The sequence below is a fragment of the Taudactylus pleione genome, unplaced genomic scaffold (genome assembly GCF_031769625.1).
Source record: "Taudactylus pleione unplaced genomic scaffold, aTauple2 ptg000199l, whole genome shotgun sequence".
In the NCBI taxonomy this organism is placed as follows: domain Eukaryota; kingdom Metazoa; phylum Chordata; class Amphibia; order Anura; family Myobatrachidae; genus Taudactylus; species Taudactylus pleione.
Genome location: NW_028284601.1, coordinates 6,395,772 through 6,422,564, shown reverse-complemented (window position 1 = coordinate 6,422,564; position 26,793 = coordinate 6,395,772). Strand labels below are relative to the sequence as shown.

General features: G+C 46.3%; 1 protein-coding gene across 1 annotated transcript; it reads right to left on the bottom strand.

Moving 5' to 3' along the window:
* On the bottom strand, positions 1 to 26,793 carry LOC148518741 (gap junction delta-2 protein-like). Its single transcript, XM_088477180.1, has 2 exons — positions 26,723 to 26,793; positions 1 to 832 (listed from the first exon to the last, which is right to left on the bottom strand). The coding sequence occupies exons 1-2, from the start codon at positions 26,791 to 26,793 to the stop codon at positions 1 to 3; spliced, it is 903 nt and encodes a 300-aa protein (XP_088333306.1).

The following is a 26,793-nucleotide window of genomic DNA, read 5'->3' as shown; positions in this document are numbered from 1 at the left end:
TCAAACATAAGCGGACTCACTGGACTGTGTCCTCCCCAACGTTGGCACTTGAGCCAGAGTAGATGGCTCCTTTTTACGCACTTCGCACACAGACTTCCTGCGAGCCTGAACTCCCCTCATGGCTGTCTTGATTTTCCTCCACCCAAGGTGGTTCAGCTCTGCTAAGTTTAGAAGGACACAGATGCCACTTACGGCAAACATGAAAACCAGGAAGACTGTCTTCTCGGTTGGCCGAGACACGTAGCACTCTACCTCCTTCACACAAGGATAGCGGTCACACTCAAAGATGGGTGGCACACTGAAGCCATAGAGGAAGTACTGTCCTGCAAGGAAGCCAATCTCCAAAGCATTCCTAAAGAATACCTGAATTATGTAAAAGCGTGAGATCCCCTCTTGGCGTTTCACCTTGGGGCTCTTTGCTGCTTTCTTAGGTGTGCTGGGAATCTCTTTTACCTCCAAGCAGTCTGGCTCATCTTTGGAGGAGAGGTCGGGGTTCTGCATCAAGATTCCATTGATGTTTTTCATCCTCCGGTTCTCACGAGGTAGTTCCTTCTCTAGCAGCGGGTAGAGGAAGGAGTACCTCCGGTCTCTCTGCTTGGCGGACTGGTGGACGGAGTACGTAATGAAGCAGAGACTTGGTGTGCAGACGAGGATGATCTGGAAGACCCAGTACCGAATGTGGGAGATTGGAAACGCTCGGTCGTAGCAGGCCTGGTTACAGCCAGGTTGAAGGGTGTTGCACATGAACATGGTCTGCTCATCCTCGTAGACTGTCTCCCCAACAATCGCCACAATTAAGATTCGAAAAATGACCACCACAGTCAGCAGAATCCTGCCAGGAATAGAAGCAGACAGTGAGTCTTCTATCACAAACGTGAGGCTTCATTCATTATTCATGTGCTAAATTTACTTCCCCCAACAAGCTTATGGCTCTAGGTAGACATTAATACTTAGTGACCAGTAGAACTGTCCACACACAGCTGTCTACACAATGTTAAACAAGAGGCACTATATTGGTGCATGTGGCTTTAGACCAAGTTTGATGATGATAATAATTCAGTTAAATTGTTTGGATTATAAATGAGCATGTTGAAAAATTACAGATGAAAGGTATACATTCATTATCAGACAGCACTAACAGGCATCTGTCATGGCAGGAGACATGGCTGCCCGGCACGTACGGTGAGCAGCCTGACCGCCAAAGTGTGTCGCCAATATGGGACCCTGAGCCTGTTGCTCAACACTCAGGGCCACGGGGACGCACCACTTTATACTGACAACGCACTGTGTGATCAATATAAATAAATAAATTATCTATAAAAACAGATTAAATGCGCTCTAAACCCTTATCACAATGATATGTGGCAAATACCGGTGTAGGAATATCGGCAAGTATGGGCGTGTATGTAAATTATGAAGTCAAGCTACAGTATAATAAAGACTTTACTGAATTAAGCAATGCTACACAATAACATAGAATGGTATACATACACTGAGTAGAAAATAATAAATCAATTAAATGAGAAGTCCAATAGGATATTGGGATTATAACACGTATATTGTTGCTGAAAGTATAAGCACTGCTGTGTTCAAATATTCATGAGAGTGATGTCAAGAATAAATTGGCCAATTGCAGTCAAGGTCCAGAAACTCAGCATTGATTTATTACTCAATATTGCAAAGTATCCACACCTGTGGAATATGGAAAGTTTGGAAAAAATGAGAGTAAAAGGAAAAATGCACAAATAGGAAAATCCAAAAATCAAAAATGTCAAGTTCAAAGTCTGAGTTAATGATGGAAGCGAGGACCGGAGACCCTGGAGCTTGTAGACAGGAGTGATAAGTAACGTGGAGGTGTATGTGTTGGTGCGGTGTCCCGCACTTTAACTGCAGCTGAATGCTGCTGGGTTGCAACAGGTGCTGATGATGATGGTGTTCCCGGGGTAAGTAGTACGGTGGGCTGCTAGAGTGTATGGAGGTGTGGTGCCAATCCCGTGTATAGGCGTGGGAACGCGTGACGGAGCTGGCCCGGGGTCACCAGGCAACCTCCGGCGCGTCCCTTCGGCTGGGTGTGCAGAGGGAGGGGGAGAAACGGCTATGGTGCAGTGGACCAGACGCCGTGCTCCCCTCCTCGACTGTGGACCCTCCTCCACTCTAGGGTGGGTTAGGGTTAGGGGGGGGCAGGGGAGAGTTAGTATACTTATCTAGTCGCGTCGGGATCTCCTGCTTTCGGGCTTCCGGAGGCGGTATTTGAACCGGCGGCTAATGAGCCGTCGGTATACCATTCCATCTCGATGATGTACAGTCAAATGCATTACTGGACTTTTACACAAAAACACGGGATATACCTTATGTAAAATATGGGGCTGTACTCTATTTAAAACAACGTTACACCCTCAGATAGTAACACTGCCCCCTAGGCAGCAGTTGTCATGAAAAAATAAAGTGTTGTTTTTCTAATCAATTATTTTTGAACATAACTTTACCTTAATGCTCAAATCTACTTGTTTTACCCAGAAAAAAATGATCTAATACAGCGGTTGTCAAACTCGGTCCTCAGGACCCCACACAGTTCACGTTTTGCAGGTTACCTCGCAGGTGCACAGGTGTATTCATTACTCGCTGACACATTTTTAAAGATCCACATGTGTAGATAATTATTTCACTTGTGATTCTGTGAGGAAACATGGAACCTGGAAAACATGCACTGTTGGGGGTCCTGAGGACCGAGTTTGAAAACCTGTGATCTAATATATAAACTTTATTTTTTAAATACATAGCCACTGCGTGCACCTCTGACCGACATCGCCACTGCGTGCACCTCTGACCAACATCGCCACTGTGTGCACCTCTGACCAACATCGCCACTGCGTGCACCTCTGACCAACATCGCCACTGCGTGCACCTCTGACCAACATCGCCACTGTGTGCACCTCTGACCAACATCGCCACTGCGTGCACCTCTGACCAACATCGCCACTGTGTGCACCTCTGACCAACATCGCCACTGTGTGCACCTCTGACCAACATCGCCACTGCATGCACCTCTGACCAACATCGCCACTGCGTGCATCTCCGACCGACATCGCCACTGCGTGCACCTCTGACCAACATCGCCACTACATGCACCTCTGACCAACATCGCCACTGCGTGCATCTCCGACCGACATCGCCACTGCGTGCACCTCTGACATCGCTACTGCATGCACTTCTGACCGACATCGCCACTGCGTGCACCTCTGACCGACATCGCCACTGCGTGCACCTCTGACCGACTTCGCCACTGCGTGCACCTCTGACCGACATCACCACTGCGTGCACCTCTGACCGACATCGCCACTGCGTGCACCTCTGTCCGACATCGCCACTGCGTGCACCTCTGACCAACATCGCCACTGCGTGCACTTCTGACCAACATCGCCACTGCGTGCACCTCTGACTGACATCGCCACTGCATGCACCTCTGACCAACATCGCCACTGCGTGCACCTCTGACCAACATCGCCACTGTGTGCACCTCTGACCGACATCGCCACTGCGTGCACCTCTGACCAACATCGCCACTGCGTGCACCTCTGACCAACATCGCCACTGCGTGCACCTCTGACTGACATCGCCACTGCGTGCACCTCTGACCAACATCGCCACTGCGTGCACCTCTGAATTAGGCCCTTTTGGGGAGATATGCAAAAAAAAGAGAAAGAAAGTATTCCTATATCGGGGCACTCACTGAATAAATAGAATTTTATAATATCCCTACAAATACTAACAACAATTCATTAGCACTGATAATTCTAAAATATAACCTTTAATATATCCTTAAAATAAATGAGCGAAATATTTTTATTTTAATATATAGTAACATACTATTAAAATTGTTATCACACTGTTCGGATGTAATTTCTTTCATTAGTTCATAACATCGTCATGTTATAAATAACTCTCGGGTATCTGTATACCAGGGACCTATGTTTTATAATTTGTTGCATGCACAATATGCAAATGATAAATATCAATTCACAATAAATTACTGATGTTACCCAATATGTTTATTATTGTATTGATCAAATAGTAAAACCATAATGATGGCGTACTATATACTATGATCTATATCATATATCATATATATAATATATATATTAATATATACACAACCATTGGCAGATGTGCATGAACAAATACTAGACGTATTGTAGTTGATGGACTAATAATATCTGCACAAACACTATTAGGATTAAATATAAGTAATATAAGTAATAAAGATCAACAGCGTGTGTGAGACTTTTTATAATACTTTTGATATATTTATCATTTGCATATTGTGCATGCAACAAATTATAAAACATATGTCCCTGGTATACAGATATAGTGTGATAACAATTTTAATAGTATGTTTACTATATATTAAAATAAAAATAAAAATATTTCGCTCATTTATTTTAAGGATATATTAAAGGTTATATTTTAGAATTATCAGTGCTAATGAATTGTTGTTAGTATTTGTAGGGATATTATAAAATTAAATTTATTCAGTGAGTGCCCCGATATAGGAATACTTTTTTTCTCTTTTTTTGCATATCTATTTTTATTCCTGGGTGCACCCCTCCACCATTAATATAATAATAGAAAATAATTAAATTAAATATTTTTAATTGTATACACAGGGAGGACGAATTCCAAATAATAAGTATAGTTCTGAGCATCTTTTTCTTGGTATATTACCTTTTGGGGAGATGTATGAAGCTCAGAAGCAGTATCAGCGCACGTTATGTCATTATCGGCGCTGCTATCTACAAGATAGCAGCGCTGTAAACCTGAGCAATGTATGAACGGTCAAATCACTTGACCGTTTGGCCCGCTGTCGCTATCGACAGCTACAGCCTGGCACTGCCCTATTCCCACAGCAGGGACAACGCTATCCCTGCTGCGGCGGCTGCTGGCTTCAGGCTGCGCGCGGGGATCTCGCGATACTTGCGAGATCCCGCAGGTGCTCAGTAGTGCCGGCCGGGACTGACACACAGTGCTTCAGCACTAGGCTGATGCAGTGTGGTCACTAGCGGGTAGCGCCAGTGGGGGGAGTTAACTCTCCCCCTTTCCGGCCGATGAGATGTTTATACATCTCATCGGTAGTGCTTCCTGCTTCGCCTCGGTAAATAGGCGAAGCGGGAAGCGTTATAGCGGCATGTTACATCAACCCCTTTGTGTGGTAATTCAGGGAGAAACAAAAGGCATGTATGACCTTATCTGATCCCCCTCTTACATTACTCTTATTATACTTTATTTCTGAGACGCTACAAGGGCTCTGTAAGGCTGTACAGGGGAATAACATACAGACAGTATATATATTCACATACACAATACAAGTGTGCAGTTAGCATAATTAGGTGCAGAAGTGAAAGGGTAGAGGGCTCTACTTTTATGAGATTAAAATCTATAGGGATTATGTTGTCCCTACATTGGCAGAACCAGTTGCTTTGCAAAAGAATTGAGCAGCTGGTTCTGTGACGCCTTTGGCCACAAACACGGATTACCAAACTAGGCAGAATCAGTGGTGTGACTGTACCACGCGCGTCTGAAGATTGGATTTATAGGCAGCCCTAATGGACATGTAATTGATCCTTATCAAATGTTATTCAGGATTGTTGATTATTTTGGGACCAATTTGGCCATCCAAACCGGTGTGTATGTGTATGTATGTATATAATATGGCCAGCTTTACAGAGAAGCATGGACCAGATAACGCTGTAACATCTACTCCTATCATAAGATATGGAAATGAAAGGAAACAAAATGTTGAATTTGCATAACAGAAGACATCATTTAAAAGCAATGTATCATCATTATGCACCATCATGTTTCAATTTACAGAGCGTGATGTACTATAAAGTCACTTTGTAATCAGATAAAGAAATCCTCTGCATAAAACCACACTGTCATATGTAAATCAAGTAAGAAAGTATCAGTATGTTCAAGCAGTAGATATAGTGGCTGGGGATATAGTGGCTGGGGATAGTTTTTATTACAAATCCTTCTGCTGCCGTTTAAAAAAAACCCAAACCAGACCTGCAGGTGATGAGTGAGGGAGACTTGTCCTATGGATAGTGTTAAGGTGGGTACACACTATACAGATATATCGAGTGATCTACAGATGATGTACACACAACATCTGTGCCCGCCCACAGGTCTCGGCGACCAGGGGGCGTGTCCCGGTGCGTGGGGGGGGCATGTCCCGCCCCCCTCCTCGTGGCTGCCACTGTGTGTGTACGGGCGGTCTGCTGTGCGCTCGCAACCGGGTCGATGGTAGGCCAGTGCGCATGCGCACGACGGAGCCGGCTCCATTGTGCGCATGCGCGAGACCCGGATAGCGACGGGCACTCTGTTGCTCCGTGTCTCGTACCAAAGGGGGCATGCTGCGAGCGGCCAGGAGGCCATTGTAAAAAACAAGAAGGCCGGCCCTGATTCAAAGCGAGCGCTCTGTCAGAGCGTCTGGCTCTGAATCAGGCCCAGAGTCTGTATAAGAGTGGCCAACTAAAGGCTAAACTCTCAGCTCCCTGGTGTCCTAGGAAGACAAGATATTAAAAAGGAACACCAGTGGTTAGCCAGTGGTTAGCCATTGCTGACTCACAGCAATGGGATCATGGGTTAGATTCCAACCAGGGCCCTGTCTGTGTGGAGTTTGTATGTTCTCCCAGTGTTTGCGTGGGTTTCCTCCGGGTACTCCGGTTACCGCCCACTACCTGAGAACCTACTGGTAGCTTACTTGGCTTCTGACAAAAAAATTACCTTCAAGTGTGTGTGTGTACATGTGGTAGGGAATATAGGGCTCGATTCAGACCCGCTCGCTAGATGCGTTCGCACGCAGCCAGCGTATGCAAATCCGGCAAGCCCACAGCAAGGCAGGTGATCGCACGGCAAGGTAGAAGCCTGCCCACTATGTCTTGGCGTGCGATCGCGCTGTGTATGCAGACACCCACCAGCCTGTCTTAAGGCGCCCACTTGCGCACGTCATCTCTAGAAAGTGTATGCAACCATCGGTACATCAAGTACCATCAGATGCATACACAGCACTTGTAGTTGACCATACCCTACCGCAAGCACAGCGAGCACTTCAGTGTAAAAATCAGCCAAGTGACGTGTACTATGACGCTGCGTCTTAATTATGCACGCCTCTGAAACGGCGTTAAGACGCTCGGCACGCCTGCGTTCGCACCACAACTCCCCCGTTTTCATCGACCATCCCCTGTTACCACCCACAAACGGTTTCTCCTGTCACTCATTCTGCCGGGCTGTCTATGCGTAGCGAGCGAACGCTTCCCGATTGCTCAGACTGGTTCGCACACTGCGATGCGTATGCATGCGCACAATGCAAACATCGGCAGTCTGCATGCGAATGCTCCCTAGCGATTGGGTCTGAATCGGGCAGGGACTGATGTGAATGACTGAAATATTCTCGAGAAAGAGTAACGTGTGCACTAAACACGTAACTGTTAATAAAAGGTAAATGAACATACAAATGCCATTGCACTTGTTGGAATCCTGAAAAACAGTAATGTATTGCAAATATATACGAATTTCAACATCATTTATTGCCCCTGTGGTAAACATCAGGACTGTCTCAAGCAAAACAAACTTTGTTTAAATAATAACACACATTTAACAGGAAACGGCTTTTGATCCACTATTGATGACTTGTACAGTATAAAACGCTACAGAGTAAATGTGCGATCTGTTTATTTGGAGAGACTCAGAGCTGATGTGAATAGATGTGCTGGGTATGGTGTTGTTTAATGGATGAGCAGCATGTCCTGTGCAGATGTTGTTAGAGCCAGCACATCTGTGGTGTCAGGTTGATCAGATTTCCAGATATTAAAGAAATGTTCTCGTGTCATGTCTCGTTTGTGCTAAAATGGAAAACAGAATTTAACAAGCCATAGTCACGCAGCCCTTCTAGTCTGCCTATTGTTATCCTTTATAACAGGGGTCAGGGAACTTTTTTACCTTTTACCCCAAAATATATTTAAATACGCCGACGTTACCCCCTTGAGTTGAAAGGAAGGAAATCATATAGTAGTGCACCCATATAATGCCCCTGTAGCAGTGCCCCCATATAATGCCCCTGTAGTGCCGCTTGTACAAAAAAACAAAAAACACTTATCTTAATCCCCGCTCCTGCATCCGCCGCCGTCCTGTCCGCCCAGCTGCTCCTTGGAACTATCGGAGAGACGTCATAAAGCCTCTCCCATAGTGCACATGGAGAGAGCCGGAAGCTGGAGTTCAGAAGAGAACTCCAGCCTCCGGCTAACGCGGTGCTGCAGGGAAGGAGCCGGGCGCCCGCTGGTAATAACATCTCAGCGGGCGTCCGGCTTAGAGCCTCCCTGCAGCACAGCCGGGCATGCATATGAATCATTCTATATTATAGAATGATTCATATGCATCCCCGCTGTCTGTCCGTTACCCCCAGGAATTTCATTTTTACCCCATACGGGGTAATTTACCCCTGTTCCCTGACCACTGCTAAAGACCCTACTTTGATGCTTACCTATTTTCACTTTTAGCAACTCTTGTTCAATATACCTACAAACGTTTTCTGTACAGTGATTCTAGCTCAGTCTCCCCCAAGCCTGCTACACTCCTCCCCCCAGCATTAGTTTGTGTCCTCATGTTCTAATACTTCTCTACCTGTGTAGAAATAGTTCCTCCTGTCCATTGTTAAAACCACTGAGGTCCTTTAGTCTAAGGCTGGGCACACATCAGACGATCCTGGAACGTGACAGACGGGAAGACCGATGTAACTACCGTCCTCACAGAACGAAATAGCGCGTGGTCGCGCGATATGTAGTTCATTGGCTGCAGACCAGGAGCATGCCGTTGGATACCGGATCGTCATCTCTGCTGTGCACCCCAATGTCGGTGGGTGGCAGCGCAATCATGGGTACACATCAGGCGATGTGTACGATATGTCGCTGGAATCCTTGGGATCGGACGACGTATTGCCTAATGTGTACCCACCCTTAGATGTCAAGTTGTGTGATATAGAGTGACTGCGCCATTTTAGCTTCCCTTCTATCCACACTCTTAATTTATTTATATCAGAGAGATATGCAATAGTCGCACGCAACTAGAAGTGCCGGCACATCTAGTGATCTTTGTGAATGTGCGCACGAGTCGTCAGCATCTCAGCAATGCAAACGCACACAGGATGATCTTTTTGTGGGTGTTTTGGGGGCGTGTCATAGTTTTGTAGCCAGAGTACTATTCTGATTGGTACGCAGGTATACTGGATGCCAAATTCAGACGGATCTCATGCACGTAGCATAGGGTAGGTGTAAGTGCAATACCATCTCTCACTGGCCTTCCCCATTGTTTTGCTGCATTATTTGACTAGTTTAATGTCATCTGAAACAGCGACTTCTAGATCCCGTTACTCCCCAGCAGTTGTTATTTTTGTGACATTAATACTCTTAAAATTTGAGACCCAAGTGTATATTTAGCTGTAGTTGCCATAACCTTGACAATTCCACTAATCTACCTAATTAACCAACCATCGTGTTCACCCTCTTTGGATTATCTACCATACTATGTGTAGTTGTGTAATATGCCAAAAAAAAGTGACAGTATTAGGAGCTATGGATCAGTGAGGGTAATATGGGGGCACAGAGCAAGGTGAGCAGGGGTGAGAGATTAAGGGTTAGGCCAGCTAGAGATTGGGATACAGGGGAAAGATATATAGGGCAAACAAGGGATAGATGGAAGTGCAAAGCATAAGGGAGAATGACAACAGATAGGGACATGGTGGGTACATTAGGGCAATATGGGGCACAGGACAAGGTGAATATGAGAGAGGGGCAGATAGAGTGAGAGATGCAGGAAGAGAGCCTGGTAGACGGGAGATATAGGTGTGGTTTAGGATGGCATGGCTGCCCTGCGCAGGATAGAAAGATCTACAGTAAAAAGGTAGACAATGTCTAGATAGACACCAGATGTTAGACAGTCAATAGGTCAACAGGGACAAAAGGTCGATATACTAAAGGTCGACATGCAAGAAAGTCGACAGATACAAATGGTCGACAGGGTCAAAAGGTCGTCATGAAAAAGGTAGCCAAAAAATGGTCGACACATGTTTTTTTGTTCTAACCCTGATCTTCACCCTAACCCTCCCCTTGGTGCCTAACCCTAACCGTCGGGGTAAGTGCTGACATTAATCGTCCCTTCTAGTGCCTAACCCTCCTGTAAGTGCCTAACCCTAACCCTCCCTTCTGGTGCCTAACCCTAACCGTCGGGGTAAGTGCTGACATTAACCGTCCCTTCTAGTGCCTAACCCTCCTGTAAGTGCCTAACCCTAACCCTCCCTTCTGGTGCCTAACCCTAACCGTCGGGGTAAGTGCCTGACCCTCCTATAAGTGCCTAACCCTTCCCTTGGTGCTTAACCATCCCTTCTGGTGCCTAACCCTAACCATCGGGGTAAGTGCCTGACCCTAACCGTCCCTTCTAGTGCCTAACCCTCCGGTAAGTGCCTAACCCTAACCCTCCCTCCTGGTGCCTAACCCTAACCGTCAGGGAAAGTGCCTAACCCTAACCAGTGGGGTAAGTGGCTAACCCTAACCCCCTGGTAAGTGCCTAACCCTAACTCTAACTCTAAAAAAAAAAAAATGTGTTGACCATTTTTGTGTCTACCTTTTTCATGTCGACCTTTTGACCCTGTTGACCATTTGTATCTGTCGACCTTTTTACATGTCGACCTTTTGTCCCTGTCGACCTATTGACTGTTTAACATCTGTTGTCTATCTAGACATTGTCTACCTTTTTACTGTAGATCTTTAGACCGGATCCCTTAGGCGCCTGTCACCGCAGCACCTACCTTTGGGTTTGTCACCTGCGTTCTAGTCTCTCATATTTCATTCCCTTACGGGTGACACAGGAAACGGCTAGATAATGCTTATGTCTTGCAGCTGTAACAAGCGCAGTCCTGTACAGATACCTATTGATGTAATATTTGGCTTTACACTGTCTCACTCTTTGATAGATATAAACCAGTTAGGTTCATTTACATCTTTAGAAATGTAAATGCCAGCAAATCGTATAGTTACTTATTGAACTCATTGCAACATTTGGCACAAGAGCAGGAACTCCTTTGTGAGAGGTCTGCCACCCTGTCTCTTCCATTTCACAATGATAGCAAACAGGTCTCGCTACTCAGTGGTGTCCCTTAGGGCCTAGTTCTACTCTGTACTTTCTATGAAGCCCACTCCCAACTCTCCGCGGCTAATCCTCTCACACTCGGTTCAGGAACATACCTTTCAGAACTTGTACATGAACCCACCTGGGACTCCTAAGTCCTGTATTTTCAAAACCTCTGGTCCAAGAAGCACACCGGTCCCCAGATTGTCACACTTGCTAACACGTCACGGGGGCGTCACTCACTTTAACAAGCTTTCAGGGGGGTTTTGCATTGGGATGCAGGAATGAGTGTTGGGAACAGAAACTAGACGGCCTCATTATCAAAGCATCTAAGACCTTAATCTAGCAATATTCTTTATCAATGCTATTTAACAGTACTGTAATGCAAGAGATTTTGGAGATATTTCCTGCATTCAGTGGAAAATCGAATCACTCAGCCATCCCCATGGTTGTCTATGGACCAGCAAAATGGGGCAATTTAACAGGCTACGAAAAGATGGTGTCAGCAGATCCTGCCTATTATTAAAAGTAAACCCAGCCAGAGTTGGACCTCCGGATCACTGGCAGGCACGCTGCTAACCTCCCTCATTCCCTACTTCCCTGCTGTAATTGCTTTCTGTGATTAAGCGATGCACTGAATTGCAGTACTGCACCCAAGCAGCTGTACAGTTCCGTTCATCTAAAATGCAAGAGGTGCCTATAGGAAACAGACACCTCCTGGCTGCATCAGCCATTCCAGCGCTGTGACCGGGGTCGCAGCCTGTGATGGTTGCCCCTTTAGCCAGGCTGAGATAGATGAAGCTTACCCGCAGCCTGACTTGCGAGGCCATGAAATCTGCATCCACTGACGCAGACCCTGGCCTCGTTCTTCCTGAAAAACAGGGACAACGCGCCCCGTTTCCAGGAATGCTGCCACCCAAACGCCTGTCAATTAGGCTGCGGCTGGAAGGCACTGCCAGATGGAGGGCTGCACGTGCGCAGTACACATCCCTGGCATGCGCAGTCATCTAACAATCGGAGATGTGCTCTAACCATCTCATCTCAGTGAATAGGTCGGGATAGAAGTAAAGTGATTTTATTGTAGACTCTTCCCCGGGACAGACTCGTATAGACCTGAGTTTAAAGATAAATTGCTCTTAACAGTCATCTCTAAAGGCCCCCATACATCAGAGATTGAAATCTTTCCCTTTTTCAATCGATTGCAGATTTCAGAATTGCCACAATCGATTGCAAATTGCACGATTGCTGCAATCAATCTCTGATGTATGGGGGCCTTTAGCCCTGCAAATAACAGCTATAAGAGATTATACTTAAAGAGCCGATTCAGCAATAATTGATAAATAGGACCCTTAAGGGGCACATCCACTAGACGATCTACTCCCTGTCCAATCTCTAAATGATTTTCCCTTGATTTTTTCCCTTGAAATTTTATCTTTCAGTCTGAACGATTTGCAAACTATCTTTAATAGATCAGTGAAATTGACCTGCATGTTCAGTCGACTGACGAGACGATCAAACGACCAGCGGGAGCGCGCATCGTTGATCGCTAATGACCAAACACTGCACGATTTCTAAACGATTTTTAAACGATTGAACGATAACGACGTCGTTATCGTTCAATCGTCTGCTAAAATCGTGTAGTGGATGCCCCTCTTAAGGCCCAGATTTATCAACGTGTGATATTCTTGTTATCACTCATTACTAATCTTAAATGGTGCTCCAACCAATCACCTCCTGTCATGTGTTTGAAAAATGACAGTTAGGAGCTGATTGGTTGGAGCACCATTTAACATTATTAAGGAGTGATAACTAGAATATCACACGTTGATAAATCTGAGCCTTTACCTGATACGACATAAATTTGAAACATAGGGGCCTATTCATCATTACTAAAGAATAGATGGAGGTAATTAGGTTTAGAACTCGCATGGAGTTCTACCTAATTACCGGAGGAATTCATCATTCCTCCTCTCCATAACTATCTATTCCTAAATGCTGTAATTTTTGCGATGACAGCTTTTCAGGATATAGATACTTATCCCTCTCTACACTAACTTACCGCAGCTGTAATCAGTGCTGCACATGCGCTGTTACGTTCACAAAAGCAGCGCATGCGCAGCACTGATTACAGCTGCGGTAATTCTGTGTCCGTCCACCCCCCCTCCTTCCGCCCCCCTACCCCACCTACCTGGCCACCTGTCACAGGCTGCAGCCGCGGACCCCGACCTCCCATCCGGTCTGCAGCGGACAATACGGCCAGACAGAGGGGGCGGGCTGAAGATTTTTTTTAAACTTTACTGTGTTCTGCCGGGAGAACACAGTCTGTGTCAGAGCAGCAGCTGGAGCCGGAGGAGGGACCAGGGAGCGACGGAGGGAGCCTGAGGAGGACCTGCCCAGCTGAGAGCAGGTAAGTATAACCCGCTGTACGCCACCTCAGAGTGACATATAGTAACATCATCAAATTCCAAAAATACATAATTTTCAGAATTTGATGAATAGCATAATTTCTGCATCCCCATACTAATGTACTAATGTATGGGGAGTGTGGAAAATAACGCAGTCGGACTGTGTTAAGTGTGTTAATGAATATTAAAAAAACGGTAATTAAGGAAATTATCCTTAAAACCGTTATTTTAGTGTTGATTAATAGGCCCCATAAAGAGAAACTGAAATGAGACATAGAATTGTATCCTCTAGCAGAGAGTTCCTTTTAATTAAATCACCCTGGTAATTTGAAGAGGATTAATTTACTAGATATATTGGAGTTCTGCCGAACAGTGACATCATTTACATCATATTACAGTGCAGATTTATCCAGCAAAGATTTAAAGCGCTTTGAGAAGGCTGACAGCTATCATGTAATATGGTTTTATATATAGATCAAACAAGGTCTGATGATGTGTACTATTTTCAAGTGATACATGATTTTGGGTTTATTTTTTGTAAGTGGTGTCCCTTGGGCTGATTGAATTGGGAATGATCATGCAGTAACAGTGTCTGAGGAACGCTGCTGCTGGCTCACAATCTAAAGTGTAGAATGTGAACGGCAGATGGGGTTTTCATGTGTCTCGTACATAATAAAATAGCTAGAATATCAGGGGAGGATTGCGGTCCTGTCATGCAGAGAGCAATGGTCGCTTCCTGTCTGTGCTCTGTGCGCAGCCAGGAGCAGATGGAAAAGCCGGTCACACATGTGCCAAACTGTACCACAAGGCTCTGGTGGTGTACTCACGCACACAGTGGCACCAAAGGCACAATGCCCTGGTGAGATGTGCCCGCCTTCTACAAACCATATCACAAAGGTGCAGCAGAGCAGAGTGTTTTCCTCTCTGCAAACTAGAACTTCACTAACTTTTGGAGTTTAAGGGGCCTATTCATCAACACTAAAATAACATTTTTAAGGACATTTTCCTTAAATAAAGTTATTTTAGTATTCATGAAGTATCACAACACAGGTGATATCACTGTTATCTCCTGGTTAAGTCCCCATACGTTAATTTCCACACTCCCCATACATTAGTACATTAGTATGGGGATATGGAAATTATGCTATTCATCAAATTCCAAAAATTATGTATTTTCGGAATTTGATGGAGTTACTATCCGCTGCTGTGAGGTGGCGAATAGCAGGTGACACTTACCTGCGTCAGTGTGGACAGGTCCCCCAGCGTCTTCCTCCGGCGCTCTGGTCCGTCCTCTGGCTCCGGTGGCTGCTCAGACACTGTACACTGTGTTCTCCCAGCACAACACAATAAAGTTTAGAAAAAAAAAAAAGTTTTTTTTTTTCTAAACTGTACAGTGTTTTGTCGGGAGAACACAGTGTCTGAGCAGCCACCGGAACCGGAGGCAGCTGCAGCGGGCAGGTAAGTGCGGGACAGGGGGGAGGTGAGCGGAGGGGGGTTGGGGGACACACACAAAATTACCGCAGCTGCAGGCAGTGCTGCGCATGCGCTGGTTTTACGAATGTAACAGCGCATGCGCAGCATGGATTCCAGCTGCGGTAAGTTAGTGTAGATAAGGAAAACTATCTATTTCCTGAAAAGCTGTCATTGCAAAAATTACAGCTCTTCGGAATAGATAGTTATGGAGAGGACGAATGATGAATTACTCCGGTAATTAGGTAGAACTCCATGCCAGTTCTAAACCTAATTACCTCCAGAGAATTTTAAGTTATAGTGAATAGGCCCCTAAGTCTGAGTGGTCCAGAACCTACCACCATAAACTGAATGGAGTTATTAGGCAACATTGGGCCTGATTCAGACCCGGTCGCAAGCGCTGAGCCGGCTCCGTCGTGCGCATGCGCGAAACCCGGATAGCAACGGGCAATCCGTTGCTCCGGGTCTCGTGCCAAAGGGGGCGTGCTGTCGATGTTGAGTGACAGCACGCCCTCTTTGGTGGGCGGGCCGGGGGAGTGGCTGCCCAAACGGAGGCGTTCCCATGTGAACGCCTCCATTTGGGGCCGGCCCCACTGATATCACGAGTGATGTCAGTGGGAGAGATTTCGGCTCTGTTAGAGCCAAAATCTCTCTGTGGCTTGCGGCAACGAGACCCTACCACAAGGGTCTCGTCGCAAGCCGATGGTCGCAATGGTCTTGACCATCGCGACCATCTTCCTGGCCGCTCGCTATAGCTGTGGGTGGTCACCCACAGCTATGCGAGTGGCCAGGAGGCCGTTATAAAAAAAAATAGCCCGGCCCTGATTCAGAACGAGCGCTCTGTCAGAGCGTCCGGCTCTGAATCAGGGCCATAGATTGTACCAACTTTTCCACTGCTCTCTGCTGGATAAAGAGGGGGTCAATTTAAATAGGGAATATTTTACACCTCCATTTCCTTGGAGGTGTAAAATTGCCTTGGGAGCAAGATTTAGGTAGTGTTTTAAAATGAAACTTGCCTGTGCGAGTTGCAGGAGTTTGGTGGGCGCGGGCTGCCGGCCAATATGCACATTATTAAGCTCTCTACCTTTTGAAAGGGAAGGGTACAAAGTGATTGGGCCTATCTTGGAGCATAGCCAGATTGTAGGTAGTCGAGAAAAAGAGGCATGTGACTATGCAAACCAATAGCTCCCTATTGTAGATAGCCTGGCTATAGCCCTACGAACGGGATCGGTATGAAATACATAGGTCCGTTGGCTCATATCCCGATGCCGGAAGACCGGCGGCAGTGAAGTTCCCGACAGCTCCAAAGGTAAGTATTTACTAACCCTACTCCCCCCCCCTAACCCTAACCTCCTTCCCTAGTGCCTAACCCTAACCCCCCTCTAAGTGCCTAAACCTAATCCCCCCCTCCCCGCAGCCTAAACCTAAATCTCCCGGCGGGGGGGGTACCTAATCCTTACCAGCCCCCGGGGTGCCTAATCCCCCCTTCCCCTAGCCTAAACCTAACCCTTCCTTGGGTTGCCTAGCCCTAAGTCCCCCCGGGAGCCCTGAAACCTAACCCTTCCCCCCTGCGGCTGTTCGTACGGTATGCCGGGCTTCGGGCTCCCAGCATGGGTCTAATGACAGGCGTCAGGATTTTGATGCCTGTCATTAGTACCTTGCCGGGATTTGACAGTCGGGAAGCCGGCGGTCTGCATTTCGACCGTCGGCTTCCTGAGTGCATCCCCTGCGAACCACTGTATCAGAGCTTTAATTTTGTTTCGTGAACAATTGTCAGTTCTTTATGTATTAACAGTTGACTGCCAACTGATAACTTTTTTCATCAGCATACAAGGGTTTGCTAGTTACTGTGGCAATACATATATTACATAAATATATGACATAACTAGCTGTAGCTGGCAGCTTTGCCCAAGATGAAATCACTTCTGCCAACATTTTTTTAGTTGAGGTGTTCTAGTTGTGTTGCTTTGCATAGGGGCCCTGTCGTGGGAGTGGCCCACGTGACCAGCAGACTGGTGGTATCAGCCCCTTCACCCACCACTCACACCAATGTCACTGTGTGCCCTGTGCACAGACTGCTATGTAACCTCTCCTATTCACCCACCACTCACACCACTGTCACTGTGTGCCCTGTGCACAGACTGCTATGTAGCCTGTCCTATTCACCCACCACTCACACCAATGTCACTGTGTGCCCTGTGCACAAACTGCTATGTAACCTGTCCTATTCACCCACCACTCACACCAATGTCACTGTGTGCCCTGTGCACAGACTGCTATGTAGCCTATCCTATTCACCCACCACTCACACCAATGTCACTGTGTGCCCTGTGCACAGACTGCTATGTAGCCTGTCCTATTCACCCACCACTCACACCAATGTCACTGTGTGCCCTGTGCACAGACTGCTATGTAGCCTATCCTATTCACCCACCACTCACACCAATGTCACTGTGTGCCCTGTGCACAGACTGCTATGTAGCCTATCCTATTCACCCACCACTCACACCAATGTCACTGTGTGCCCTGTGCACAGACTGCTATGTAGCCTGTCCTATTCACCCACCACTCACACCAATGTCACTGTGTGCCCTGTGCACAGACTGCTATGTAGCCTGTCCTATTCACCCACCACTCACACCAATGTCACTGTGTGCCCTGTGCACAGACTGCTATGTAGCCTATCCTATTCACCCACCACTCACACCAATGTCACTGTGTGCCCTGTGCACAGACTGCTATGTAGCCTGTCCTATTCACCCACCACTCACACCAATGTCACTGTGTGCCCTGTGCACAGACTGCTATGTAGCCTCCTATTCATGTGAATGTGTACCCAAAGCACCTCTCCCCCATCGCCTACCAGCCGTGTGCATGGTGTCACACCTATCTCTTGCATTAATGATGTCAATGTATTTTGTTTATGTTATTGCTTTACTTTAACTTGACGGATGGAGATGAAACAAAGTGCAGGTTAGTTCTAGGAGTTTCCAGTACAAAATTATGCAGCTTTCATGAAAATCGGTTCAGTAGTTTTTGTGACAACTTGGAACAAACAGACAGACACAACATTCTTATTATAGTAGTATAAATGCTCCAGGCTCCTTTAGAAATTTCTATTTCCTTTTTTTTTGACATGCAAAGACATAAATAGCACAATGCAGATTATTGCACCAATACATGAAGGTCATTGAACAAAGGCAGCTGCTAGGATTTAGGCTATGGGTTGGGGTGTGGAGGGGAGGGTGAGTGGTAGGAAAAGCTGCACTTTCCATTGCCGATACAGGAGAATGGTCTAGTGAAGTATTTTCACTAGGAATTAGAGATGAGTGGTTCGGTTTAACTCGGATATCAAAAACGGCATCATATTGGCTATCCGGCTCTCACGTGTTTTAGATAGCCAATCAGATAAATCCGAACTTGCGCATATGGAGAAAAGAACCGAGTCAAAACCGAAACACTCGTCTCTACTAGGAATTACTTATAATTCCAAAATATGGGTTGGTGGCCTGGGGCACCCACCTATGCTGTGAGGACTTGCCCTTATCCAAAAATGGTGGACTTTCATAATCAAGTACAATCCAATCAAATTGGAATTTGAGTGAAGGTGCAATTGGTGCATCAAACTGATCAGTTAAAATTGTCCAATTACTGCTCATCATTAAGGGAAAGACTTAAGGCAGAGGTTCTGAAACTCGGTCCGCAGGACCCCGCACAGTTCATGTTTTCCAGGTCACCTAGCAGTTGCACAGGTGTATTCATTACTCACTGACACATTATAAAAGTTCCACTGGTGGAGCTAATTATTTCACTTGTGATTCTGTGAGGAGACCTGGAAAACATGCACTGTTTGGGGTCCCGAGGACCGAGTTTGAGACCCTGTGACTTAAGCAAATAAACTCTACGGTAGGGCTTAGAAACTTAAGAACTTAGAAGTTACAGCTTGAACAGAAATATTTTAGTCTAAAAAGTTCTAAAGCTGCATACACACTTAAAGATTTTCTGTCCAACCATCCAACTAGTTGATTGGTTGGAATAAAAATCTGGTAACATATGGGAGTAAATGATGATCAGCAATTTGCTCCTAAATGCCAGAAAACAGATGAAAATGGTCGCCAGACAGGTTTGTTAAATGTTTGATCTAAACAATTTGTTCAAACAACAGTTTTTGTCCATTTTCCGGCGTTTGGGAGCAAATTGCTGATTGTCATTTGCTTTCATACGTTATCAGATTTTCATTCCAACCAATTAACTAGTTGGATGGTTGGACAGAAAATCTTTACGTGTGTATGCAGGTTAAGACTTAAAATTACTTGCATCAGGCAACTCAATGGGGCATGTCAGGTACCTTTTTTTTTTGGTGAGCCCGTCATGGGTATGTGCCAGTTTATCTTGAGTTGTAGGATGCCCAGTGATTACTAATCTCCAAGAAAAGTGTAAGCTACCTCTTCCAGTACCGTATTCCTCAGTGGCGGAGTATTTTGTTGTAGACTGTTATAGTGCATCCTCTGCAGCATCGGAACAATATCAGGATATATTGCAGATATAAGTGATCTTAAAACGTACCATTGAGTGCAATTCTTCTTAAGTATTGTCACTTTTTACAACACACTCTGCTGCATATATAAATTTATTATAGAATAAATACTATTTACTACTTCTTACTGGACACACAAGTTTATTACAGTCAAGAGGCGATTACAAATCCCTTCCTAGGCGAGTGTAATTATTTTGATTATTTACAATAGCCGTCGTCACAAGCCCACACTATGCTTTTGTTCTGCTCTTCTTTCTTAGTACCCCCCCCCCCCAGGGCATCATTAGGGACATATGAAATGTCACCATTCTGAAAGAGCACATTACTCACCAAAAACCAGGGGCCTTATGCAGAGCTGGAAGTAAATTGGGCATTTTTTAGCTCAAAGAATTGTGCACATAAAAAATGTGCATATTCCCCATGTGCCCAGTTACATGCAATTCCAGATCCAGCTGCATCTTGGGGCATCATCAGCATCAGTGCTACTATGTGCAACAGATATGTCTGCAGACACGGGTATAGGGGCTATTTCAGAGGAGGACGCAGAAGACCACAGCAGCGTCTATTGGCGGTCTGCTGCTTTATGCAAATGCCGCTACAAAGTCCTTCCCTGGTGTTCTTCCGTGCGTCCAACTGAGATGCCCACTTTCAGCGTCCGTACATACTGTAATGCTGATTGGTGCGTCCTTAGCATACTTACCTACCCTCCCTATTTGGTCGGGAGCCTCCCGAAAATCGGGTGCCGCTCCCGGCCCCCCCGGAAAGGTAGGTAAGTCTCCCGGTCCCCGGCGATCCATCTGGCTCGCCGCCGCTCCCCCCCGCGAATACAGTATTATTCCCGTCAGCGGGGGGCCCGATGACGCGGTTCGCGTCATCATGTCCCCGCCCCCTGCTTCACACTGCCATTTATCTTGGCATTGTGAAGAGGGGGGCGGGGCCGCGATGACGCAATCGCGTTGTCACGCCCATGCCCCGCCCCCATTGACTAGACACAGTCCGTGTCACGCCCCCTTCTGATAGGACATGCCCCCCTGCTGAGGATGCCCGACAGCTCCCTCCCGGAAGGAGGGAGCTACAAGTCGGCAACTCTGGTCCTTAGATGCCAAAATTGCACACATCATTGAAACTTGCACCAGTCCTATGGCAGAGGCAGGTTCTCTGTCCAATTATGGCCTCATATGTGAGCATTTGAGTGCCTGTGTACACAACCACTCACTCCCACACCACTACCATAACACGCAGAAGAGACGGACCATCTCTGTGCGTGCCCTAAGACACCTTCCTGTCGCAGCCCAGGAACGCCCCGTATACCTCTGAATCGGGCTCATTGTCTCTTAAATCCAGTTTTGTATCACACACATTTGCGTGAACACGCCCAACTGAGATTAGCCTGCATAATAGCACCCCACTACAACCCAGTACAGCCTCTATGATTGTAAGCGTAGTGGTGATCGACATGCGTACCACTCTTATCGCCCCGTGCTTGCTTGCGCTTGTTCCCAGGACATGTACATTGCTAATTCACAATAAATATGCTTCTCAAATGGATGGATGCTCAATTCTGCATCAGCCCCCAGGTGAGTAATACCCCTTTTACACCTAAATTTCGGGTCTGACCCGGAGTTGGAACAGGGTTTTTAGCCGGCGCCGACCCAGGATATTCCCGAATCGACCCCGTTCACACCGGAGTCGGGTGCACATATAACTAGCTTTTCCGGCATTGAAGTGGACGCTTGGAGATGACAACATCTCCAAGCGCCACTGAAGCCGGACCAATCGGCTGGCAGGCGGCGCGCTCCAGGTCATCATGACCCGGAGCGTGCCGTTCACACTGCAGGGTTTCACGGGTTACTTCCGTGTTAAACCCTGCTAGTTACCTGGGTTGGATTGCCGGGTCGACCCGGCAATCCAACCCTCTCCCGTTTTACACCAACAGCTACCCGGGTTAACCCTGCAATAACCCGGGTTTTAGCTCCGGTGTAAAAGGGGTATAATTGATTCACAAATATATATCACGTTATCCCACAGAATACCCTCCTGTAGTGGTTCCCAAACTCAGCCATCAAGGCAGCCTAACAGTTCAGGTTTTAAGGATATCCATTTTTGAGCACAGATAGTTCAGTCAAAACGAATGAGGTACTAATTAAGTCATCTGTGCTCAAGCACGGAAATCCTTGAAACCTGCGCTGTTAGGGAGCTCTGTGGACTGACTATGGGAAACTATTACGTTTTATTATTTGTGACATATCATTGGAGCAACATATCACTTATTGAAGGGACCACAGCAACCATTGGTGAAGGAAATTTAATTATTGAAAATGAATTTGGAACACCGAGTGCCTTGTACACAGGATATTATGTGATCATCATTAAACAAGTATCCCTGTTTGTTTTCTCTGTTTTATGTTGGTCTGCCTGCACCAATATGTTTTAATCTCTTATTACTTAAAGCACCTGATCAATACAAAGCGATGACAGGGTGGAATATAGAAAAATCTGTAATGACTGTATTTATGGTATTTTTGAAAATCTGCAAAATGATAACCGCTCGGCGTGTCTCTATAAAAGGGTTAATATTAGCAGGAATAGCTTTAGATACCACTGGGTCCCCCTCAGCCCTCTTGTAACGGTGCCATCACGTGGTGAGACTTCTCGCACCGCCTGGAAGAGGTGCTGTGCGCCTTGAAGGTGTTAATGAGCTAAAAGCTATTGTTAGTATAAGCCAGCACCTCTCGTCTTCCTCCCCTCCCCATTTCCAGGGAATATGGCATAACGCTACTCCTGTCACTGCTGTAGATGATGTTCATCGCTCTAGGGGTCTGCAATATGCAAATACTGGGGAATAAAATGCAGCAATAAGAAATAAAGTTATATTGTCAGACTTACAGTGCTGAGAGATCTACAGTGGAATGTGGTGAATAAACGCCATACAGTGACAAACACCATTATACAGTATAAGCTGTACACGTATTAAGGAACAATGAGAGTGGGAACAAATGTTTTCTAATATGCAATCTTCTTATGTTCAAATGAGAAAGTTCTGCAGTGGTGCCGCTGGTGTGGTAACTGCGGACATGGCAGAGAGACCTTGCGGCTAATGAACATATAGTATTTTCAAGCTATGATTCTAGAGGGCTGTGTCATGGCAGGCTTGGGGCATACTGAGGGTTGCACTCCATATGTTGCTACTGCTGTTTGCCTTCAAATTAATTCTGTGCTAACTGCTGTTAAAGTGGACATATTACCTACAGCCAATGGAGGATATCATTTTGTGGGCAGAACCAGTACTTCATGAATATGAGCCAGAACACATGAATATTAGTCAGGCTCTGGCCTTGGTGATGTCATTGGTACATAGCGCCATGATTGGCTACATACTGGTTCAGTCCACAAAATGGCTGCCTCCACTGTATACGTTGGTGACCGACCCAGTTTTAAGTAAGATTTATGTGAAGTTCTTGCAGCCCTGCATGACTGTTTTGAGGGTGAATATAATGTCCTGAAAAGCAGTGCTGCAATTAAAAAGCAAGGGTGAGCTGGAGGATTGTGATAAAAAGGTTTAGCGGATGCCATTGCCTTCTAATTTGGGGACCAGAGTTGTGAACATGCCCTGGACTCTTTTCTGGTACACCATTTGGGGAAACTTAGGGCCTAATGGAGAGGTGGACGTTATTGCTGCTGCGGTTGCGTTTTATGGAGTCGCAGTGGCCGTAATATGTTATAGTTTCAGCCTTCCCCTAGTGTGCGCCGAATGTGCAAGCTCTAAGACACCCACTTTCAATGCTCGTGGGCAGTGCAACTCCTCCGGTGGTTATGAACACTCCACCATCGCCTCCACCATTGACCATTGCACTAGCCTATGGCAGACGCAGTGTATGGACTCCAGCTAAACGTGGCCTCTGTGGCTGCGGCTCTGTGTCTGAGAAATGAGGCCACTTTCACCGACCCGCCTGCGACACTCCCATAACACGCCCATGAGACGCCCTTTTTTGCGTTCACTTCAGGCCCCCTACCAGCCACATCTGAGGTACAGCCATGGTCTTGCGCTTCTCTGCATAAACTCAGGTGAACGCATGCGCCATAGCGGTTTTCAGGACTTTTTGCACTTTCACTCAACTGCGCAAAATGGAAACTGGTTAGAAAATGTGTTTTTTGGCTCCAATGGCGCAGAGACTGATGTGAATGATTTAATGTAACTAAGCCGCGGATGCACGCTTTGGGCGATAGTAGTCCGTTTGCGCATGCGTCACTATGCGCATGCGTGCGTCACTCAGTGTGATCGGGAATCGTGCGCTCGTAGTACACAGACTGGACTATATTTTCAGTGACAGCGCTGTTTGTGGGTGGTAACGGGAAGGTACTTGTGAACGGGGGAGTGGTGCTGCAAACGCAGGCGAGTCTGGGCGTCAAAACTGGGTTTTATGGGTGTGCATAATTAGCATGGAGGTGTCATTGTACACGTCACTTGGTTGTTTTTCAGCCTGCAGTGATCGCAGTGCTTGCGGCGGGGTAGGGTCTATCTCAAGCGCTGCGTGCAGCTCCGATGGCTCTCGATGGTTCCGATTGTTCCTACACTTCCTGGAGTTGACGTGTGTTAAGAGAGAAAAGTGGGCGCCTTTATACTGGCATGCCTTTGCTCTGCCATCGCTCTCTAAGACATAGATGGCGTCCAAACACCAGACAGTGCGATCTCGGCATTTGCACACCCGGCCCCTTTTAGCTGCATGAGAGCGCAGCTTAGCGTCCGAGTCTGAATGAGCTCCAGAGTTTCCAAACGCCGTCATTACAGTCCAGGTTTGAAGGATATCCATGCTTGACTCCAGATGGTTAAATCAAATTGACTGAGGTACTAATTAGGTCACCTGTGCTCAAGCATGGATAGCCTTAACACCTGGACTGTAATGGTGGAGTTTGGCAAACACTGCCTTGAGGTATATTGGACTGAAAACATAGTAACTGAGAATTAAGAAAGACTAGAAAGAAAAGGAGAATATAAACACAGTTGCCTGAGCTGAGAATGAGAAAACACAAGAGGAAGGAGAAGGGACCCTGAGGTGCAGGTACAGGCTGACAGAAAGCAAAAACAGAGGGCCTGATCCATTACGGATCGCTATTGCGATCGCAGCTGCAATTACGCACGTAGGTCTGCTGCGAAAGTAGGCTAATGACTGCAATCGCACAGCCAATACTGCGGGGTCCAAAGTCAGCATAGAGCCGCCCATTACCGCTTTCGCACATAGTAATATCTTGCAATCCTGTGTAGACATCAGGAATATCGAGTAACATCGGCCTCTCACGCACAATTACAACAGGTCTGACCTTACTCAGAATTTGCTAACCTCGTCGCACGCAGTCAGCACTCAAGCTGTGTATGCCGTCGCAGTGGCTAATTTATGCACGCTCATGCAACGGAAAGACACGCTTGCATTTCTCCGACCACTCCCCCGTCACCACCCCCAAACTCTGACGTCCTGTCCCGTCCCGTCCCTCCATCTGCGATGGCTTTTTATCTGCATGAGTGTTTGCAGTGTGATCACAATGCGAACTCACGCACTGCGGTGCATACGCAACAATCGGCCATCTACGTACGCTATCGCAATAGCGGTCCATGCTGAATCAGGCCCAGAGTCAATTACATTAGTCCAGGAAGGACAGTGCTTGGCCACAGCAGAGAAAAACTATGCATAGTAACAATGGAACAATTCCAGAATGTAACCACATTATCATATCACCAGAGAGGAAAAGACACCACTTTGCATATCTGACCAGAAGGAATTGTATACACCACCTTGTACAGTGAGTCAGCCATATACTAGACCTAATATTATCAAAACTAGAGTTACCATGCACTGAGTTTAAAAAATTTTTTTTTATTGAGGCCCTAAATGTGTGTACACACTTGGCGATATATATATCACTTGTTCTAACAATATATATGGCAAGTTCATCGGCGGGTGTGTACACCCGATATGGTTCACAGATATATCAGGTCGGCCCTGCAGCACAGCTGATGACGATATATCTTGCAGATGTATCGGTGCACCCGCCGACTGCCCGCACACTTGCTGCAGGGACCGCCGACGCTGACATCATAACTGGGCGGGCTGTTGTGATGTCAGGCCAGACATATCGAGCGGCCAATTGGTAAGTGTGTATAGCTTACCAATCGGCCGCTCTGATGGCGACCTAAATGTGTACCCAGCATTACATGGTGTCATCTTTGTTTATCCTGTGGAAGCAAATATTCGAATCAGAGGCAGAACAGTTAATTGAAAAAAATCCAGTATATCAGGGCAGGAAGACTATACAGGGTTACAGAACAGCCCCCCAAAAAACTGAGTGTGACATTTCAGGCGGGGAGATGGAAAACACTGCGGGGAACAAGTGATCTTTATGGGATAGCAATGAAAGTGTGTACATGAATATACAGTGTAGTGTCCATATATCGTGAACTGACAAGTTTGCATTATTACACTAGCACTTATACAGTAACCTAGCAACACACACAGCATATAGTAAATAGTGACACTGATAGCAGACACACCTAGTACATTCATAGAGGTATTTCTGCTCTATAGGATTAATAACCAGATGTGATTCTGGTGCCAATTTATCTCTGGAAGTGCCCGTCAGGTTTGGCATTGAAAAGTGCATTATGAAGAATACATTTTGCAGGGTTCTGATTGTCAGTGCAGCCCTGTAGGATATGTGGATCACATACATTGCTTTTAACTAATTCATTTCCAGAGTCTGCTCCTTACATTCAACACTGCCTCTTATTTTTGTGGCACATAAAGAAATAAAGATACTGTATATACATAGGTACATCATTATATTACATCCATGCTTCTCTAAGCTGATTGTATGCAAAATGCTTACACACACATCACTCACCACACCCACTCCTCAACCTATCTTCCATCTACCCTAGTGTGAAGACAACTGCATTGCCTCAGTGTAATCTAGGGCATGGTAGGCCCCTATCACAGAGTATGCCAGGTGACATGGATCAGCATTGCTTGCAGGTTGTATAGTGAGCTGTGTGCATGCTTGTGTCTCCTTGGAATTTATTGTTTCATGTTTTATCCCCATGGGCCTCAGCCCACCCCTCTGATACAGTCCATCTTCTTACCTCCCTATCATGGTGGAGTGCTGCTGAACTGCAGCCTCCAGCAGGCGCTCCAGGATGGTCCACTCGCCCAT

Bases quoted from the DNA above. Each gene is read 5' to 3' on its own strand.
- LOC148518741 (XM_088477180.1), bottom strand. From the start codon at position 26,793: ATGGGCGAGTGGACCATCCTGGAGCGCCTGCTGGAGGCTGCAGTTCAG. The intron at 833-26,722 runs GTAAGAAGATGG...TATTCCTGGCAG, and splicing joins CACTCCACCATGATAGGGAG to GATTCTGCTGACTGTGGTGG.